Consider the following 23,256-nt stretch of genomic DNA (forward strand, 5'->3'; position numbering starts at 1 on the left):
AAAATGTATGAAAACATCTTGAACTTTACATGTGCTATTCGATCCATACATAGATTATCATAGGGTAGAAATTCTAAGATCTCAAACTATTTGATCATAATTTTCACCCAAATTATTCACTAACCACATGTTAGGTATATAATCTGAATTTCACTAAGTTGCAAAGTTTAAGGAAAAATCAACAGTGCCTTAGAGACCTATGGAACTTAATCAAAAACTTTTAAATAGGAGTCTCAGAAGAAAGAAGAAAAAACAAAGCAGAGGAAATATTTAGAGAAATAGTGACTGAAATTCCTGAGGTAAAACAGAATTCATAAGGTCAACAAAGTCCTAAAATGATTAAAAGCACACTTATGCACACCCAGATATAAATCAAAACGCTGGATGACCGATAGGAAGATATATCTAGCAGACAGCCAGAAGAAATTGGTTCACCATGTACAGGACAGCTTAATAGGAAATAGCTGACATCTGATAAGAAATAATGACAATTACAAGACAATGGAATGGTAGGTATAGATAATAATGTTGAAAGGAAAAACGCTGTCAACCAAAAATTATATTTTAAAAAGCTGCTCATTAAACATGAAGGAAAAATAAGCACATTTCCAGAGAAGGAAAGACCAGGGAAATTTGTTTACAGATTTAACTTAAGAGAAACAGTAAATGAAACCCTTATGATGAAAAGGAATTATACCCAACAGCAATTTAAATTCATATAGAGAAATGAAAAACATCAAAGTGGTAAATACACAAATATATCATACAAAAATACATGTTTTCTTCTTTTGACCTCTTTTAAGAAAGCCCAGTCAGCAATGACAGTACACTCTTGTAATCTCAGCACTTGGACAGCTGAGACAGGAGGGTCACCATAAGTTCAAGGCCAGCCTAAATTATATAGAAAGATCTTGTCTCAAAATAAATGAATAAATAAATAAGTAAATAAATAAATCCACCAAAAGATGACAATGAATAATAATGATGAAATTATTTTGTTTGGTTTATAGTATACAAAGGTATAATATACACCTATGAACAAAACAATAAGGGAATGAAATGGAGGTCTGAACCATGAAGGATGAGCTATGACCACATGGAATGATGCTGCTGTTCTTTACCAGCCTCAAGTCAGTGTTAACCTGTGATAAAGTATGAACAAGATTGTGCACTCTTCACAAGCACACACAGAACATTCTCTACAGCAAGCCATATGCCACACCATGAACCAAAACTCAATTAATTTTAAAAAACTAAACCAATTTAAATAATATTCTCAGACTATCATAAAATTTTATAAAACAACAACAGAAATAAATTTGAGAAACCTCCATACGTGTGGAAATTGATGAGTTCACTTATAAATCCTCAATGAGTCAAAGGAATAATCAAAGATAAAATTTCACAATATCAGCAATTGCATTAAACACAAGGATTGCATATCAAAATTTATAGAATACTAGGGAAACAGGAATTGAAGGCAACTCATTGCTTTGGATGTTTATATTAAAAAAGAAGAAAAGTCTCAGGTTAATGACTTAATGTGGTGTATTAAGAAATTAGAAGAGGGGGAAGTAAATTTGTTCAGTGCAAACATAAGAGGGAAATTAAACAGAGCAAAAATGGAAAAAAGAAAAATAATTCAAGAGAAAAATCAGTAAAATGAAAAACCTGTGGCTTGTGAAGATCAATAAAATTAATAAATCTAACAAAAAATAAATATACATTACCATGCCCTGAAAAAAAAACACAGATAATGCATAAATTGTCAAACCTAGGAATGAAAAAGAGGACATCAAACCTGAATCTACAGAAATAAATTCCTGTGTAAGTGAATTTTATAAAGAATCATATGCCAAAATTTAGACCATTCAGATAAATGGAAAAATTCCTAGAAAGAAAAACATCCAAAACTGACTTAAGAAGAAATAGAATATCTAAATAGACCCATAAGGAGTAATAATGTTGAATTGGTAACTTTAAAAGAAAACCTTCCTATAAAGAAAAGCATTATCCAGATGGCTCCCTAGGTGAATTCTATAAAATATTTAAAGAAATAACACTAATGTGGTGTAAATTTTTAGAAAATAAGAAAAATAGGGATTCTTCCTGAGATACCTGATAAAGCCAGTACTATTCAGATACAAAAACCAGAAAAAAATTAGAAAAGAATATTACAGATACATGTACCCAATGGGCATAGATGAAAACTAATAAAATGTTAGCAAGCTGAGCCCAACAACTTACAAAAATAATTTTACATCATAATTAAGTACAATTTATCCCTGTATGTGAAGGTTGATTTAATACCTGAAAATTACTTAATGTGGTAAACTTTTTATAAAATAAAAGCCAACCAATATAAAATCATCTCAACAAAGTATTAAAATTTAACAAAATTCCACACTTATTAGCAAAAAGGAACTCCTCAAAATCTGGAAATTGGCTCAAGTTGATAAAGGGCATCCATGACAAATCTGAATCTAATATCATACTTAATAGAGAAAGACTGCTAATCCCTTGAGTCTGAAATGTTCACTCTTTCTACTTCTGTTCAACATAGAAAGATTCAGCCAGTGCAATAACCAAAGGAAAAAATTAAGAAATATAAATGAGGATTAATATTTTTTATTCATGACATGATACTTTATGTAGAAATGACATGATACTGTATGTAGAAAGAGCCTAGGGGATAGAATGAATAAACAAATTTAATATGGCTTCTGGGTTCAATGCAAATTAAATGCACAGTGAGATACCACGAAGTAAGTATATGGAGAAACTGGAACTGTCATACACTGCTGGCTGCAAATACAAAATGGCAAAGCTACTTTAGAAACAGCTTGACTGACTGTTTCTTAAAAAGTTAAATGTGTACTTAACGTAAAACTAGCCATTATACTCTTAGGTATTTACCCAAGACAAATGAGAACATACCTAGCCAAAAGTTTGTAAATGAGTGCTTCTTACACTTGATCTTAGCCAAAAGGCCAAGAAGTGATAAGTGAATGCTCCTTATATCATCATTTTTATAACAAAAATTATAAGTAATATACATATGCATCTAGTAGTATAAAGTGTGGTTCCTGCATTCAATGAAATACTATTTAACAATCAAAAGAGTTAAATATGGAATAGCACAGGTGAACCCCAGAAATGTGAAAAAGCCAGACAGAATAGACTACCTACTTTATAATTCTATTTACATGAAATGCCTAAAAAAGGAAAATCTATACAGACAGAAAATATACCAATGGTTGCCTGGGGTTGGTGGCAGAAGTTGAAATTGGCTGAAAATTGTTAGAAGAAATCTTTATGGGGTGGTGAGAATATCCTAAACCTTATTTGCATTTATGGTGACAAAAGCCCATTTATTAAATGGACTTTATTAAATATCAATATAATTAATTTATTAAATAATTTATTAAATATCAATATAATTAATCATTCAGTAATTTACTAACTATAGAATTACAATACTTGGATTGTGTGGTGTTTAACTCTGTTAATGCTATTAAGAAAAAATTGCAAGATCGTAGGATTTTGAAGCCTGTGCAAATTCATAACAAGTGAACAAATGAACTTCAATGTATTGCTTAGGGGAAAATGACAAGAGAGAAGTCTGTATATGTTCAATACACGAGAATTTTTGCCATGCTTTCTACCCATGTACCGGGAACCCAAAATATATAGGGCCAACTGTGGTTTAAATATAATCTTGCTTGGAATTGAAAACAAATTTAAAATTTTAATAATATATATTCATGAAACATTCAGATGAACTTGTAGGTGGCAGAAGAAACGGGGATTTCTTGAAACATTAAGTGCTCTCTAACTTCTTACTAAACTGAAATAATCATTTTGGTAAAGATGGAGCTGTGCTTCCTTTTGCACTTCATTTGCTCACCATTTGTTCTCCAATTTCTGCCTAGCACAGTGCTGGCACAGCTTAGAAAACAAATTCATAGTTGGCAAATGAAGGAATACCTCATGACTTTCAAGGTTTTGTATTTTGTTGTTATTGTTGTTGATTGGGTATGCAATTACAATTACGTAATAAGAAACATTTATTGGCAAATACAGATCTATATATTTCCTCCTGGTGTTACTGTTGGACGAACAAATGAAGAGAGTTCGTCAGGTAACTAAGTTCGGCACACCTCACATTTGTATTTCCGGCAACATAAACGTAACCCTATTCACCACTGTTTTACAATCCTATGTTTTCCCCATCTCCTGAGGTATTCAACATGTATGTATTTATTTCTAGAGAGGTGTAGTTTGTTATCATTATATTGTCATTCCCTCTTATTATAGATATTCATTATTTTTATGTGCTCTATCTTCTGATTTTCCACAATTTTCTTGTGATTGCATAAGATTATAAGTATCGTAAAAGTATTTGAAAATACATAACACAATAGGGAGCACTGATCAATTGTAAGGCATTAAAACCACAGAACTAAAACACTTTGAAGACAATGAATCCATTATATTTGATTATTTTTTAAAAAATGTTACCTTAATAAGCTAAGAGAAAAATTAGTATGAATGAAACAAGAAATGATCATGTTAAGATAACAGGTGGTTATAAATGTAATTGATTCTATAATTGAAATATTAAGTTAACTCAATAAGTTAATGTATTTTGTTCAGCTTCATGTTATTTTGTTTGAGAAACACAGAATAAAGTAAACTGTGGCATTAAACGCCAGCCTCATTCCAATTTATTTTTATGGCATAGTGCAAAACAGCTCAAGCTTAAAGTACATTCAGGCACTAAGACTTAAATCCCTAATGGGAAGAAAGTAGTTCCATAAACAGATGTGATCATGGATTCTGAGTTTATTTGCTTGTGGCAAAAATAAAAGTACCAACTCAATAAGTTTTAATTTATAAGCATCTACATCAGAAAGCCTTTGGGCGCCTTGAACAAAACTGACTAAAAATAAATTTTAATAAAATAAAACTTCATCTGTCCCCTTCTCCATTCACACCAGGGAATGTAAATCCTCCAACTGAAAAAAGGAGAGATTTCTCCACATCTCTTGGAATTGTAGTTATGCTGTGCTCTAGAAGACCTCACAACTGCCTGTGTTCATGACACTTGCAACTGTGAAAGAGATGCTCGGTGTGAAACCCAGTGCAGATTTCTAGCTCGCCACGGGTCCACCTGACCTGTAGTTATGTAAACATGTGCAGCATTTCTGTTGTGTGTCTCATTCTCTAATGAAACCTCATTTGTGTATTTCTCATAATAAAGACATGTCCTAGTATGTATCTAAATAGTGGCAAATGCTACAGTCCTAACAAGATGCATGTGCTGCACTAAATTGTTTATTCATACAAGACCTAACTAACAGAACAAAAAGAAAGGTGTGTGGTCCCTGATCTTCACAAGAAGTTCTTCTCAGTACAAGGCTCACCTCACATTTTCCAAGTCCAGAGTCTCACTGGTAAATTCCAGGATGTCAGCAGCTGTTCCCACGAACATGAGGAGCAGTTCTGAGAGTTGGTCCCGAGTGATGGTGCCTCCAATGGGGAGAAGCCATCTTCCAATTATTAGCATTAGCAGGAATGTCTGATGGAGTCCCAAAGTCCAGTACTTCTCACACACTGTAGACAGGTTGTTTACAAAAACTTTGGCCTGTTTAACAGAAATTTTATAGAGAAAGACATATTATGAACTGCCACCTTGTAGAAAGCTACCTTCCTCACCGTGGTTTTCAATCAGGAGTGTTCTTTTCTGGATGTTTTCAGGAATTATTCGGCAGTTATTAAGAAAAAAGTATACTTCTTTCATCTGAAAACTCCAAAAAAATTCTAGTTGGATCCTTAAGAAGAGGTTATGACCAGCAGATAATTTAAATCTTAAAGTGAGACTGCACCATACGTTATCTAGAAATTCAATTTTACAATGTTTTAAAGATCATTACTCATTCTGTTGTATGGTATAACAAGGTATAACTCATGAAAATTTTATAAACTCCATAAAAATGCAAAAACAGTCTTGTATTTGTGCTTTATAGATTTTAAATGTGAATTTACTAATGGGAATATTTTTACTATGATACAATCTTTCCTTTTGTTTATTGTTGCTTTAAAATTCTGTTATACCTAACCTTAGGGAAATGTAAGCATGGTTACTCATTTACCTAAAGAAAGGTAATAACTAAAAAGAGACAGATATTAACACTAAAGTTATTACTTTTATTCTGAATATTTAACATATCCAAGAATTGATAAACTCAAAAATAAATTTTTCTCTGCCTTCATTCTTGGACAAAGAGAAAAATTTACATCCCATCAATATATTCAGGATGACATCTTATATCTATTTACTTTTTGAATAAGTTTGAAAGTATATTACAGGCCCTGTAGGCTAAAATCTTGTAAAGACAACAAGGCCTTCTGTCTCAAGAGGGTGGAATAATGATTCCCTTTCATTTACGCAAGTGACTTAACTATATTTATGGCAAATCTGTTTACCTTCCCTAATCACTTATTGATATCAAATGCAGAAGTACAGTAAGAAAAGGATAAAAGCATGCAAACCCACACAGAGGTCTTTCATTTCTACACTTCTTTGTATCTTTTCTTTGAACTTCATATATATCTTATCTAATTCACAGAGGGAGAACATTAAGATAAATGTTAATATTTTAATTGTCAGATCTAACATGGAGAAACACAATCAGTGACAAAGATAAGTTGTGATCAGAGCCTGAAAGAATCCAGCGTTCAGTCTGTTCTCCTTTGCAGAATCAATAGCCTGTCCACGTTTGAAAGTACATTTCAGTGATATAAACCTTGCCTTCAGTCTCTCCTTACATTTTAGAAGAGGTCATGGCCATCTGGTGACATACCAGACATGAGAAGATAAACAGTGTCATTCTATTTTGGCTAAAACTTTTTCTGTTTTATTAATTAATAAAGATATAGAGAGTATAAAGTTAGCTAGGTTAATAAAACAAAGAAACAAACAAACCAAAAGATATACTAATGGGGAAGGAAGATATAAACCTGTCCTTGCTCACAAATAATATAATTCCATGTAGAAAATCCTAAAAAATTGAAAAGAAAAAACCCTGGAAATAATAAGCAGGTTTGTAAAGTAAAAGTTGATGCACAAAAGTTAATCTCTTTCTTATAGACTATTGAAGAAGTGAAATTTGATGCTTAAAACTGCAATATTATTTACATTTGCACCCACGAAAATGGAGGAAAACACATAGATGAGGAAAGTTACAAAATTTTGGAGAACAAAATAAAAGAATTAAATAGAGAGATATTATATATTCATGGATAGCAAAACTCAATATTCTCAAGATATCAATTCTTCCTAGTCTGATCTATAAATCTGACGCAATCCCACTCAAAGTCTAGCAAGATATTTTGTGGATATTGACAAAATGATTCTGAAGTTTATGTGGAATGCAAAAGACCTACAACAGCCACAAAATGTTAAAGAAAAACAAAGCCACAGAACTGACACTACCTGATTTCAAGATTTACTATCAGCTACAGTAACCAAGAGAGTGAAAGAATCGACAAATAGATCCATAAAACGGAATTAACAGCCCAGAAATAGACCCACATAAACCCACAATTGATTTTTAACAAATTAGCAGAGGCAATACAATGAAAAAAGATACTGTTTTCACTGAATGATGCTGGCACAACTGGACATCCGCAAGCAAAAACTACAAAAATGAATCTAAGCCTAGCGCTCCTACTCTTCACAGACATTAGAGCAAAATAGATCATAGAACTAAATGAAGTATACAAAACGTCTAGAAGATAATATAGTAGAAAATGAGCACAGCTGTGTGTATGTCAATGTCTTTTTAGATGCAACACTAGAAGAATGATCCATGGGGAAAAAATAATAAACTAGACTTCATTAAAGTTAAAATTTTCTGCTCTGCAGGAAACAACAAAGAGAGAACAAAAAGACAACTATGGACTGGGAAAATGTGCAAAAGACATATCTACTAAAGGAGACAAGATCTTGACAGATACTTCACCAAAGAATATATAAAAGTAGCAAATAAAGATAAGAAAAAGATGCTCCATATCATACGTAATCAGGGAAATGTAAATTAAGATAGTAGTCAGATGTTACCTGCACTCATACTAGATGACGAAAATCCAGAGCGTTCCCAATGCTGAGTGCTAGGGAGAATGTGAAGCAGAAGAAAATCTTGTTCATTCTTAGTAGTAATGTTAAGTGACATAACCAGTTTGGAAGACAGCAGTTTCTTACAAAGCAAATCATAGCCTAGCCATGCAATCCATGCATGATTTTTACCCAGAGTTTAAAAGTTCTGTTCACATTTAAACGTTGCACATAGATGTTTATAGCAGCTTTATTCATAATTGCCAAAACATGGAAGTAACCAAGATGTTATTTAATAGGTAAAAGGATAGCAAATAGTGAACAATGGAACGCTCTTCAGCAATAAAAATAAATGAATGATCAAGCTTTAAGAGATATGGAGGATCCTTCCGAGTAACTAAACAAAAGAATCCAGCCTGAAGAAGCTATACGCTGGAGGATTCCACCAGTGTAATATATGCAAAAGGTAGAACTTAAAGAGATAGTAAACAGACCAGGGATTGCTATTGGCTTGGGGGAAGATGAGGGATAAATATGTGAGCACAGTTTTGTTTTTTTTTAACAGCAGTGAAAATACTGTACATGATATTATGATGGTGTGTACATGTCATTATGCATTAGCCAAACCTATAAAATGTAAAATACCAAGGACTAACCTTAATATACACCACAAGATTTTAGTGATAATCACTTGCAGTGTAAATTCATCATTTTGGTTTTTTTTTTTAACCAATTACCATTCTGATGCAAGGTGCTGATGGTGGGGGAGGCTCTGCACATGTGAGGACCCGGAGCATGTAAGAAATCCCTACCTTCCTCTCAGTTTTTCTGTGAACCCAAAGCTATCTATAAAGTCTTTATTTTTTCCATTTCAGACTAGACACTTTTTTCTGAGACATAGTCTTGCTCAAGTTCAGACTGGGTTTGAACTCATTATGTGGTCAGGCCTGCCTCCAACTTGAGGCAGTCATTCTGCCCCCACCTCCGAGTGCTGGGATTACAGGTGTGCACCACGAGCAACTCAGACTGGACTCCTTTTATGCACTTAAAGTCCTCACCTTTTTCACACTTTTATAGTTCATTTCCTTTTAGTGCTGAATAATATTCTATTGTCTCAGTTTACTTATTTATATATATAATTTATGTATTTATACATATTTAGAAATCATAAATCTTTAAATGATAATTAAAATATTGAAGTACTATATATTTTCTGTGCTCCATACACATATTGTCTGAATGGTGTTCCTTAATACTGAAGGTTATACATATATTTACTAAAACATACCATACATATATGCAGATATTTCTCCTTTAAAAATCTACCTGTTTAATGACTATTTGGATTTATAACCCACTGCTAGGACTAACAATCTGCCCTTTCATTTATTTTGCACAGTTCAGTCCCTTTGTTTATAGATCCTTAATGTCTCTTTTGTACAGTGTACCTTGTTTATACTGTTCTGTAACTTTTCCTGATTGTACTGTATAGTGTAGTACTATAGTTTTATGTTCATTATACATTACAGTACTGCATGTAAAACTTATGCAATTAAAAGCAACGTCATCAAGTTGTTGTTTTCTCTGACCATTTGTTCTGGATGTTGCAATATACATACTATGTACAATTCCTCATTTAACAACCTGGTTGCCAGACCAGAACTTGATCATTACACAAGGAGTATCTGTGCATAATACCTATCATGCAAGTAATACATGATTACTAATATGTGAGAATATGACTATTTTATGAATTCCTGAACCAAATATTTACGTTGGAAAATTTCTTCAGGGAAGAATCAGCTGGGAGATATAAAGCATGTTTTCATTACCAAGTCCCCAACTTGCTAAGTCCTTTCATGGATGTTGGGAAGATCTCTCACCGTCTCAATGATATCCTCCACTCCTTTGGTTTCCTCACTGAACATGAGAGATTGTCTGAAGTCATCTTTTCTGCTGGTGTTCTGTGACATCCTTTCAGATTGGATACCGCAATCCTGAGAATTGGGGAAGCATGACAAATAGTCACTATAATAGGGTTTCAATCTATTCAAGAGATTATAAACAAACTCATTTACCAGGTTCAGACTATAAACTGGAGCTAGAAAGCTACTTTTCAATTGAGGTAGAAGACTGTCAACTATTCATGACTTATTCTGTAGGCCTCTGAGGAGGTAGATGTTTCAGTCATTATAGAGAACTACAGGACTTATGGATTGACAACAGAAGTTCCCCTTTGAACCCTGGAACTACTGTAATAAAAAGAAACACCCAATGACAACAATAGAACATTTAAAGATCTAGGCCAAAGCATTTATGTGTCTTACCCTGAAACCTCATTATTTAAAATACCATTCTATTCAAATAAATAATCCAATTTCTTTCCCTCTTGCCTGGCAAGCAAGCACTGCAATAAGCAACAAATGAGCAGGTTTGGTACTACATAAATTTAAGGGTCAGTTCAGAAGTCAATTTAGGTTTACAAAAATTTTGCCTTGAATGGCATGTTTTGTTCCCTCTTTCTTCACTGTGCATATAAATTTCTGCAAGTAAATTTTACATTTTTTTTTTTCCAGCCAGATATTTGGTACCTCAGGTAGAGTAGAAGAAGGAAAAAGAATATGAGAGAGGAAAGATCCAGTCACTCAAAAATGTATCTGTAGCCAAGGCATATTTTACTAAGGAAGTTTTTAAAAGGTTAAAGTTTTAGAACATCTACAGTGCTAATATATATTTTAAACCACATACACATATATGCCACTAGTGTCATCACCCCACAGGGATGATCACACATTTGTTTTTAGGGAGAAATTATTTTTGAAGAGCTATAAATATTTTGTCTTAATTATCCCAGGTACTTCACTGAGCACTCTATGCCCTACTTGAAAAGGTCAGATAAAAAGTCTGACAAGAAACTATTTTTTTCTACCTTCCATCCAAATAACTAAGTTATGAGTGAATGACAAGAATAATTAAGAAAAATGGGCGTGTACCAGGTCTAGGAGCAAAAATACAGCTGTTTGCACACTTGCTGTGTGTACATGCATCTCAACCTCCAAGGAAAAACAATGAAGATTTTAAAAAAAATCTTTGAACCAAATCACAAATACTCATTGCTGAATAGTTTTATGACTAGCTACGAATTTAATGGTTGAGAGGCAACAGATTTTTACCACTTTGTCCCAAGGCTTGAAATCAGATGGATTTTTGACCTCCTTATTACTAAAAAATCCATAAGCCTCTTATTATTTAGGAAAAAATCATTTTAGTGCAATATAAGCTAATTTGGGAGCAAATAGTTTTGCAGCCCATTTTATAGTGTGATTTATCCAAATGCCTTTCCACTGTTATTCTGATATAGATTGATGAACTTTCCTTTATGTGACAACTCCATTAGAATTGTAAAGAACAGGTGATTTACCCCTTAAGCTTAACCTGACTTACAATGTATTTTGTTCATATTGTTTATATTATCTTTGTGTAGATAATTTTACGAAGATGACTTGAGCAGCAAAGTGCAGACTTTTCATGGGCTATGATTTTGAAAATTTCAGTGGCTTCAAAAATAGCTCTTTGGATCAAACCAGACTGTGACACCATCAAGACCAGGACATTTCCACTACTTAAACTGTGGCATTTCATAAATAGACTTCTCCAGTGCTTAAGGTCACAGTCATCATAACCATTTTGATCCACACATTCTATAAGATTCAGAAATCAAGGTATTGAATTGGTTATCTAAGAGAAATGTCTTCATGAAATAGGTCAGGATGTTTTCCTAATGTCAAGTCATTGGTTAGAACATTTAGGATGCAGATTAAATGGAAAAAAGGACATTATTCTTTTCATCATGAAAAACTGAAATAAAACAAACTCCTCTAAAACATTCATATATTATTATATACTATAATTTATACCATATATAATTGTATAAAGCATATTATCATAATATATTATGAAGGGTCTATCATACTAAAATATATGTACCATAATTAACTTAATGAGTAGTGTTTATAAATGAGAAAATGTATCTGAAAATACTCTGAAGTACAGGATTCTAAAAAAGAAAACTGACTGTGACAACCAAAATTCCTGAATGGACCAAGGGAATTGCTCTACTGTCCTTTATTTCATCATTTCTTGTTTTTTTAAAGTGTAGTCCCAACATTTTTTTATTTCTCTCACTTTTCCTACTTTTATCTCTGCTTACCCTGCCCATTTCAATCTCTGGGCATTCATTTTAATTCTCAGTGTCAAATCCATTACTACTAAAGGTTCAATTTCTTTTGTAGTATGAAAATTAGAGAGGTACTGCCTGGGGCTCAAAAATCTCTTTTTATTAAAAAGAGAGTTCTTGGTTGCATGCGATTTGTTGTAATGGGATTTGACCTGTATATCAATTAACTGCACAGTGCAGTTATATTATAAGGGCATGTGGAGAAATGAGTTGTTATTGTGGGTGATAGCCATGCCATAGACTTGCATGTACAGGGAAAAAATTAGATTCAAACCACCAGGATTCTCTTTCACACCCTACAAAGTAGTAAGAGTTAGAAGGTAGAAAGTGTCCCCTAATTCCTGTAGCTACTTTTTAAAAAAAGTCATGGTAATTTAAACCAATTAATCTACCATTGCAAAAACCGCTTTGGTACAGAGGTAGAAGTAGCCTATGACTTTAATGTTTTTCAGAAGGAGACTTAAGGAGAAAGTATGTTTTCTTCTCTGTGCCTAAATTTGGGACAAGCAATCACTGTCAGAGGTTATATATCAAAGGCTTATGTTTACTATAAAATGACTAAATATAGCAAAAAGTGTTGTATGGGTTCAATTCCCACAGATTTTTCCCAAATATTTTATCAATGAAAGTAAGAAATATTATATATTAACCACAGTCATAGCTCAACTTTGAAGTCCAAAGTGGAACTTGATGCCTTTGCTGCCTGGCCTCTCTGGAGTTCTACAGGAGGAGGAGCAACAGGACACGGCTGAACTCAGCCTAGAGCCTGCTAAGTAGCACTGTCTATGTGGAAAGAAGCTCGATTAAAGCATCTACATAAACATTACAGGCTCTACTGGAAGCCACCGTCTACTTTCTAGGTCAATATGGGCGAATACATACAAGCCCACCTTTCCCCCAACTTCTCTCCTTTAACCTTAATTTCAGGACTCTGTAACAGTGTTCCTTATTAAAGAACACAGCCCACAATCCCCCCAAAATGAATCTCCTATAATCTGTGTCTCCTGTATTTTAAATAGTCACTTCGAGTTTGGAAATATTTATATAGCACAGATGAAGTACTTTTCTGTTAGTTTGTAGTTTCTAAAAGTGTCATTTTACAGAATTTCACATCATTGGAGTCGGCTCACTTAGCACAACAGAGGAGCTCACTGAAGCCGCAAAGGTTCAAATCCAGTCTTCACAACAGGAATATGTTGTGCGTGAAGTAGGGACTCTTAGGGACAAACTTACTGACACAAAATGGCAATTAACTATGTTATCTTAACTGTAAAACAAATGGAATTATTTTTTTGACAAATCTTGGAGTCTCTCCTTGCACTGTCTCTTGTTTATTCAATTCTTCATGACTCCAGCCCCTTAAAAAAGTACATTTCTGACGTGAGTCAAATCATACTGTGACTATGATTGCTGAATATTCCAATTTTTGGTTTGCTAACGGGAAGTACCTGGGTCTTACGATGCATTTCAAGGAGCCATAATGATGGAACGATGCTAATCAGATATAAAAATATGGCTGGTGAAAACCTGTGAATGGGGGGAAAAAGATAATTCAGCTTTCACAAATAAAACTGAAGAAATAAAGAAAAGAAATAAAACAAATGAACGCACCCAGATTACAGCAAATCCAACCATTTTCTCCGAAGTGTTTATTTCCATGGGGGAAGAAAGCATTATGTGATACTTGCCATATGGATTACAGGGAAACACAGTAACTGCAAAAGGCACAGGCAGCTGTCATTCTCACTGAATTCTTAATCCAATTAATAGATGGCAATTTTAATACGGTTTAATGGGCCACTGCCAATTGGTTACAGGCACAACGCTGGATATTTTGTATTTAATATGTTTTACAAAATGCAAACATAGCGATAGTAAATATCTGAGTTTTCAGCATTGCAATTTCAAAATAATTGGCTACGTTTTTCAACATTAACTTGAAATTCAGAGCGCACAAATAATAACATCCTGCTAGAGCACAAAAATATCAGATACAAAGGATGAGAGATAAGAAAATCTCACTGGTTTTATGTTGATTTGCTAACTCTGAAAAATAAAAATACAAAAAAGTAGCTGAAGAGCTTTGTATTTTTGGAAAGGCTGTTTATCTATTCATTATTTTCTGGATTGAAATTCGGAGAGGAATCTCACGAGCAGGCTTTTGCGGTCAGACACCCAGGAGTTCCAATGCCATTCTACCGTTGTCGTGAATGGATATCGTCACCATAGCAGTTACCGTGGGCTGCCATGCAGAGTACACGGCTTAGAGAAACTGATTTTCCTCATAGTTCTGGAGCAGTCCAAGATCAGGACACAGCACTGTGGAGGTCTGGGAGGGCTCTCACTGGCCGCTTTCTCCATGTGTCCACACTTAACCTTTCCTCTGCCCACGTTCTGGGAGGCCTCTGTCTCTCCTTTCAAGGGCACCAATTTCATTGGTTTAGAAACCCACAATTACGCCTTCATTTAATGTTAATTTCCAAATGAACCTCGAAATCCTGTGTCATTTGGGGTTAAGTCTTCAGCATATGAATCTAGGGGGGGGGATGCCATTCAGTAACATGGGTCTCATAGGGGCTTTTATTACACTGTAGCCGGCAGAGGACAGCACTCAGTAAAGACAGATATTATTAGTAATATCAAGAGACATTGTGCAATTAAAATGTATTCTTAAAATAAGGTAAAAATAATAAACCTTCTAGATTTACCTCTTCAATTTGCATTTTATTTTGTATTGGGCTCTTGCTTGATAGAATACCTGAAAGTCAACATTGTAAGTCAATGTATTTTATTAAAATGCTCTCAGGACACCCTTCTACTGTGTGTGTGTGTGTATGGCAGGGGTACTGGGCATTGAACCCAGGACCTTTTCAATAAGATTCATCTTCAGCTGATTTGTTGTTGTTGTTGTTGTTTAGATGGGGTGTCTCTAAACCACACTGGGCTCAAACTTGTGATCCTCCTACCTCAGTCTCCCAGAGTTCTAGGATTACAGGATTGTGCCACATGCCCAACCACACTAACACTTTTGAAATGAAATGCAACCAAAACTATATTGTAACCCAGGGAGAAAACTAAAGAAAGATAAATGAAAAGGGAAACATTAGGATGGATTTTTAAAGGCTATTAACTCTTTCATTAATGTCTTCTTTCAGCTTCTGAGAGAAAGGGAGAAAGAGCAAGAGAAAAAATTCTCTTTAAAAATCAATATTTAATATAGATACTTTCCTACCTTTGATTTCCTGCCAAAATCAATTTTGAAACAAAGGGTTATGGTCAAGATATTATTAAAATCTGATTTGGAACATGGCTAGGCTGCAGAGAAATATCAAAGGACCATGTTGGGCAAGCTCTTTTTAAAAAAGGGATAATTACTCTTCAACCTTACATATCAAAAGAAACATCAGGAGAGAGTCTTTCCTGTATGAAATTGAGAAGGAAGTAAATTCTGATCAGAGGGACAGTTGGAATATGTAAATTTTTGTTTGGACACGTCAAATGTTGGACAGAACTTTTATTGACTTTCAGGATTAATTTTGAGATTACCTCCCCTAAGAGTTGCTACAATAATAATCTGGGGAGCAACAAACTGAACACATATTGACTCTTGAAAGACTCTAGAAATAAAACAATGAGCATAAATATCTATAATTCATAAGACTTATTTGTATAATTGGAAAAATCACTTCAACATTTTTTCCTAAGAAACTATTTATACAAACACACACAGCACAAGACTCAAGATTTTCTGTCACTTAGTATAGAAAATGTAACTCTGTATTCTGATGATCATTCGAACCCTCCAGTATCTGGCTTCATCTCCATTTCCTCTTCCTCTTCCTCTTCCCCTATGATATCCTACCAAGCTGAGCAACTCAGCACTCAGTTGGGCTGTGGACTTAAAACAAAGCAAAAATGCATGCTGGGGTTGTAGCTCAGAGGTGAGGATTTGGTATGAGCTCTAGCATTGCCAAAAAAAAAAAAAAAGAGGGTTAGAAAGCTACCTCAATCTCTCATAGTTAGATTTATTTGAGGTAAACAAAAAAGGAGGTAGGAAGAAAGAATCATCCTGAGACTCCAGGAATTAATGATGTGTCAGTCAATCTGTAACATTCTTGAAATCACCATGGGTCCCTGTTCAGAACCACATTTTCTGTATTCTTCCAGTTTGGCTAATCTGAGAAGAAAGGGTCAGAAATGGCTTTAGAGCAAATGTCTCTCTGCATTATGGAAGATTTTTTTGGGAATATCCTTTGCCCATGACTCTCCATCCATATCCTGCTTGTACTGTCAGTGTATGGCAGAAATTAGTCTTACCCTGAATTGCCCTAGTCCTGACATGTGCTTTATTAGGTTGTAAGTGTGTGTACGTAAGCCTGCTTCATGCAAGTTCTTTGATGTCAGACTCTGGGTCTTAGTTTCTTTTTTTTTTTTTTTTTTTTTTTTTTTTTTTTGTTTTTTCTCTGGTACCGGGAACCGAACTCACGACCTTGCGCTTGCCAGGCAGGCGCTTTTGCCACTGAGCTAAATCCCCAGCCCCTTAGTTTCTTTATATCTCTTCCCTTTCTCCACTTCTTCATCTCTTCTCCCCAACTATGTCAGCGTTTTATGAAACTTTCAGTTAATGTTTATTAAGTGAACGTTTAAGTGTCTGAATGTATGACTGAAGGATAGACTGAACTAAAGAAAGAAATGAGGGCTGCTGACACCTAGAGGACTCTCATTTCAGGAGGCCCAGTATTATGCATGTTTGTTGAGCTGTGACTTAAAAAATCATATGTCCTAGTAGAAATTTCACGAACATTGAAGAGACAAATTTAAATTCTGCCTCTTTCTCTCATCTGTCCTTAGAAATTCACTACCTTCTCTGAGACTCAGTGTTCTCCATAAAATGGGGTCAAATAACATGAATGTTAAGTGAGACCATATATGTAATGCAGCCAGCATTATGGGTGCTCAAGACACATCGCTGCCGTCTTTCGTGGGCTCAGCTTGCATGACATGACAACAGGTGCGGCACCTTCCTCCACGGTGACTCTGGACACCAGCTTTGAGGGATGGGTTCTTCCAATGACCTGTGATCAACTTTGTTTTTGAATCATGATTCTCAGTACTAAACCTACTTAAGACAACTTGAATAAAAGGGTGTTTGCAATGTGGAGGACATCATTAGACCTTACTTCACATTCAACGTTGAGGCAATTGCTATCATATAGGCAGCGTTTGCAAGGGGCATTTCCCACCTTAGTTTCCCAGACAATGCACAACCTGGGCCCTGCCTACCTTCTGGGTGGTGTTACTCGCTTTTCTCTCACTGTGCTCCTATAGCAGTGTTTTTGTTCTGGGAAATCAGTTAGATGCCTCCTAACTTAGACCTTCACATGTATACCTGCCTTCTTAGAAATGCCTTTTCCGCAATCTCAGACAACTCAGGTCAGGTGTATGTGTGTGTGTGTGTGTGTGTGCGTTTGTGTGTGTGTATATATGTTTCTCTCTAGAAAGCTCTCCCCATTCCTTGAGTCAAAAGTATGTTTGCTTGTTCACTTTTACTGCAGAGATTTTCAAAATTTAAAATTAAACATATGTATGAGTGTGTGCACATTTAATGTCATCAAATTGTTGTTCTCTAATAATGTTAAATAACGTAAGCACAACAACGGTATCTGTGTGCTCATAATTACAGTCTTTTCTTCTTCCACAAGATATCTGCCCAACAATATCTTGTGATTTAATTAGACTCTAGGACATCTACCCTCTTGACTCCCTTGATGCTTTGTGCTGGTTTAACTAGGAATCTTATCTTGAAATATCATCATATGTTGAATTTTATTGGAAGTTTCACTGAAGTAAATTGATTTAATATTGTTCTGCTCCTATGAAAGTTTTAATAGTTCATTCTATTATTTATTGTTTTGAGGGTTTATAGTATGATTAATTATTATCTATGCAATTCATTTTGTGAACTGAGAAAAGTATGGATTCTAAAAATTAGTAAACCAGCTCTGTTCTCACCTCTTGTTTCGTTTTGTTTTTTTAGTTTTTTTTGGTTTTTCTCCGGTACCGGGAACCGAACTCACGACCTTGCGCTTGCCAGGCAGGTGCTTGGCCGCTGAGCTAAATCCCCAGCCCCTGTTCTCACCTCTTGATGTGTAATTACAAATCTTTTCTTAGGAAAGGAATGTCAGCTGGGCATTTTGGCACATGCCTGAAATCCCAGCACTCTGGAGTCTGAGGCAGGAGGATCGTTGCAAGTTTGAGACCAGCCTAGGCTACAAAATGAGCTCAAAGCCAGCCTGAACTGCACATCAAGACCCTGTCTCAAAAAGACTAAAAAAAAAAGAAAAAAAAATGGAAAAGAATGTTGCTTCAATATTTGTCTAGATGCTATCAGGAGTCAGTAGATGCCAGACACCTTTTTGAAGAATAATGCCATAGAAGGATCTGGACACCTCAGCAATAACTTGTGTCTTATTTGAGGATACTTCTTTATAAAAATACAATATACTACATGAATAGAAAACACACACACACACACACACACACACACACACACACACACACATATATATATCTCCAAGTGGAAATGTTTGCAAAACTGATAATACTCTATTATCAGTAAGCTAACTTCCCTGAGAAACTCAGATTTATTACAATTTCAATAACTACTCTCCTATCAGAATACTAAAGTTGACCTGTGTTAATACTTTAATACCAAATTACTTTGCTCAGCTGCTTTGTTTAGATTAAAACCTTCCTAAATAATTCTTCCATTCCACATTAATTTTGAGGGTGTTAAGTTCCACAGCCATTAGCCAAACCTACTAATTGTCTCCCCAGTACATAAGCAATATCTCAAAGGTATTTTTCTTTATTTGTTTGTGTATTTATTAGTTAAATTCATGTGTTTTATTTGGTTTGCTCATGAATCAAATATGTATATGTCTTGCTACATACGAAATGCTGCTCTGAGATCTTTAAGAGCTATACTTATTGCTTTTTCTCATTTCATTTTATCAGAAAATAAATTATTAGTTATCACACAAAGCTGTCATTTCAAGAAATTATGTGTTCACAAAATAATTATGTCATGACACTTAGCAAGTTAGCTTGCAATGGATTTTATTTACTTCAACTCACCATTAGTCTAGAACTAGCAAAAATGACAATTATTGTTATTTTCTTTTTGAAAAAGTAACAATTTTTAGAAACATATAACCACATAAATAAGCATACAGAGAAAAAATTTACCATAAAACCACCCACTACCCTGTTTAGTTTTTCTCTTTCTGGCTTCTAACCATGTATACAATCCTGAAAATGGATAGCATTTAAGTAAAGCAAACTTTATGCCCAAAAATTACTTCTACATGAATCAAGATTTTATTTGCATTTTCTATGCCACAAAATATAGTGGAGTTGCTAGAACTGAGATTTTAACATCTCCTTTAAACTACCTTAAGCATCCTCAATAAATGTTCTGGAACACTTTATATGTATGGGTTTCTTTTTACAGAAATAAAGAAATGAAGTCGAGGTACCGTCTTCTGAACCCTTAGGCGCACTCTAAGAGGTTACACTTGTCCGTCCTCCCTCCACATTGATTGGTTTCTCTGAGTTAGCCTTGGCACGCACAATTTCTCCTGAGGTCGTTGGCGAAGGCTTTCTCTATCTGCACAGGGATAACATGGTGGCTAACACAGCAGACTCCCAATTTCACCCACCTTTCTGCAGCTCCTCAAAATGAACCCAACACTTTTGCAGAATGCATAGTCTCTGAATGCCTAAAAAGGCACTACCTGACCCCAGCCTCCACCCATTGATTTTCTTAACTAGGGGTTCCCGGACCACGACCTTCGTTCCCAGAGCCCTTTGTGTGTGCCTGCCCATTTGCAAGACAGGCTGCAACTAAATGGCTACAGACTCATCAGAGGCCCCAAAGAAATGGAAAAGGAGACATGCACTAGATGTGTTTTTACAGGTGCCAGGATCAGAGGATAAGTTTATTTTCTCAGTGATCCAATGGGCAAGTTGACAAATAATAACTCAGGAGATGGGGGAATTTCAAATGGATCAGGAATACCCTTTGCAATGCAATCATTCCTTGCACCTCTGAAGTCTTTAAGGAATGCCTCCATTTAGGGATTATAAAGGAGAAATTTCTAGAAGTGAATATTAAGGTTCTGAAGGATGATTTTCATTGTTTTTCATTGTCAGTTTTTAACATAAAGTCATAGTCCCAAGTTATGATGTAAACTGAAAGCAGAGTGAATATTCCATATACCTCGCTTAACCTACAATTTCCCAGGGATGTGTTTGAATCCAGCACAAGCTGTACTGCATTTCGACTTCAGCAGTGTGCTTCACTACTAACGTAGTTACAGGGAGAAAATCTAAATCAGTGTTAGGATCTACCATGCTAGTTTTCTCATAAAACATTTCTGAGACAAAGAAAGCCACGTCATCTTCCTAAATGAATTGGTCCAATGGAAACCCTCAGTACCACTATCAAAATACTTCCTCAACCTGAAAAACCTGTCTCCTCTCTAACTCCTATATACCACTGACTACTTGAAAGACCAGTACGGAAATCACCCCAGACATTCTCCTTGTATAAAGAGCCGACCTTTCTGATTGTATCTGCAGGTTGCGGTCTTCCTGTACTCTGGGACTTAACTTGTGGAAAATTATTTGGTCATCAGAATGTTGCTTTAGACAGTTCTCATGCACCTGCATGTATTTTATATTCCTTCAAGAACACCATAAGAGAATCTAGTATAATAAATACTTGTTTAATGAATAAGTGAACTGAAACTGCTGGTAACTGTAGGAATTTTAAGGCTCTCTGAGAATATAAAATGCATTGTGAATGTTACTCATGTAATGCTTTTTTTTCTTTATAAAGATAATATATTTATGACTATTCTGGAGAAGAGGGTTTTTATTTTATTTTATGCTTTTTACTGTGGAGTGCAAAGTGAAGATAGTCTAGATTTTTTCCTTTTTTTCTGCCCCTTTACAATCTGTTTCTGTTTTTACAAGGATATCTGCTTGTGCAAGAATGTCTCTGGGCCACGTGTTCGCATAACATTTTTTCAATTACCCTCATCCTCATCGCAAAATCATTCTTGTCTTCCATCAGTAGGTCACCTCGGATTTACCAACCCAAATTAATAGAAAGAAAATCAACAACTTTGACCTTTTTTGTTTGTTTGTTTTGTTTTTCTGGTACCGGGAATCTAACTCACCACCTCGTGCTTGCCAGGCAGGCACTGTGCCGCTGAGCTAAATCCCCAGCCCCCAACTTTGACCTTATGTCCACCAGAGAAAATCCTTAACTCTAATAACTCCAGGCAAAACCCAATTTGGTTGTTGAATGCAGAGCACAACAAATAGTGTAATGGACTGGGGGGAGGACTCAACATAGGATTACCAAGTTTCCAATCTTGGGAAGGGAATGGTAAGTCTTGGCTCCTCTATCTAGAAAAAGGAGCAACAGCAGCACCAGGCCAATGTGAAAGAAGTGAGGCCATATGCGCAATACAAATGCGTTCCTCAATAAATGCGAGTACCCGCCAGATGCTTAAAATTGCTTCCGTGATTTATTATTATTAGTTGTGGCTCTAAGTAAATGAGGGAGCCTTGTTGGACGTCAGCGCCCTCATCCTGAAACGGCGATGCACGTGAGAACGAATCCGTAGGGTCATCGCGAGGGTGACACGAGAGAATGGCTGTACAGCAGGCATGGAGTGCTGCCCGAGCACAGTAATTGATAGCTGTTCCCACTTCCATTATCATTATCACAGTCCCCATTACCTGCAATATCGCCCCCTCACTGTCCTTAGCAGAGTGCCAGAGAATGGCACCACCAATTTATTAGCATGTTACTCCAGGCAAACTAAAACATTTTATGGGACAGGAGGCTCAGTCTGGGAAATAAGATAGCAAAGGAATACTGCAGAACCCAGCCAGGATTTCATTTTTTTCCTTAAGAATAACTAATTTTTACTCTAGTAAGTATATAACATTAAGTGGGTTGTATATCATCTGATCCTTGAGGTCAGGTAGATAAACTGAAGATAAAATATAAATACCCTTGATATCTATGGGTAGTAGGTATATACTCTGAGAAAAATAAGAAAAGCAATACCCACCTTGACTTTTTATATTCACAATCCCCATTGCCTCAGTATTATTTTAGCATGCTTTTCAAAAAATGTTTTGTGGTATATACATTAAAAAATTATGTTTTCTTAAAGGAAACACTGCTTTTCTTTAACAAAATTATTTACACACCAGGGGCTTCACTCTCCTGGATATCAGCACTTCAGAGGAACAGCCAGAGCAGGCAGGGCATGCATTCAGAGAAAATAAACCTGGATAGAAATGTGAAATTTCTGCTGTTGGAAAAAAATTAAACAACTCGTTTATTCTGACATTGTATGTGCAATCATGCCAATGCCATGAGAAGGAGAAGTGTATTTATTAGTTAAATTCATCTGTTTTATTTTGCTGTAGCAGCCATAAATAGTTCTATTTACACTGACCTATGTGAGCTGCTCACAATAATTTGTCCTTTGTTTTTCTCTCAGTCAAGAGCAGAAAGCAGTAAAATAGTAGTAACCTTAATTATCAGTTCTAGAGGCCTTCGTCGATATGCTCATGCAGAAAAAGCATGGTCACTGTTCGAGCGTTCATTTTCTTGGAGATCTTATTCTAAATGCAGATATAATAATTACATAGGTCCAAAGTCCACTGTAAAATAAAAGAAGAAAACATAGGCTTCTTCTTGAGTGTAGAGCACAGCACTAACTTAAGGACAAGAGTCTCCTTTCTCAACTATGACTTGAATTACTCTAAGTCATTTACTGATAACATTCAATGTTTGCTTCCAAAAATGCAA

General features: G+C 35.2%; 1 protein-coding gene across 1 annotated transcript in view; it reads right to left on the minus strand.

The window, feature by feature from the left end:
* The window catches only part of Tmem26 (transmembrane protein 26), a 41,157-nt gene that overhangs the window by 11,539 nt on the left and 6,362 nt on the right, over positions 1-23,256 (minus strand). Inside the window, exons 2-4 of the mRNA XM_005385944.2 lie at positions 13,805-13,883; positions 10,003-10,116; positions 5,427-5,647 (exon numbers count right to left, since the gene is read on the minus strand). Of these exons, the coding sequence (XP_005386001.1) occupies positions 5,427-5,647; positions 10,003-10,116; positions 13,805-13,883 (414 nt within the window). The remainder of the gene's footprint in view (positions 1-5,426; positions 5,648-10,002; positions 10,117-13,804; positions 13,884-23,256) is intronic.

This window comes from Chinchilla lanigera, unplaced genomic scaffold (genome assembly GCF_000276665.1).
Source record: "Chinchilla lanigera isolate Chin_1 unplaced genomic scaffold, ChiLan1.0 scaffold00024, whole genome shotgun sequence".
Classification (NCBI taxonomy): domain Eukaryota; kingdom Metazoa; phylum Chordata; class Mammalia; order Rodentia; family Chinchillidae; genus Chinchilla; species Chinchilla lanigera.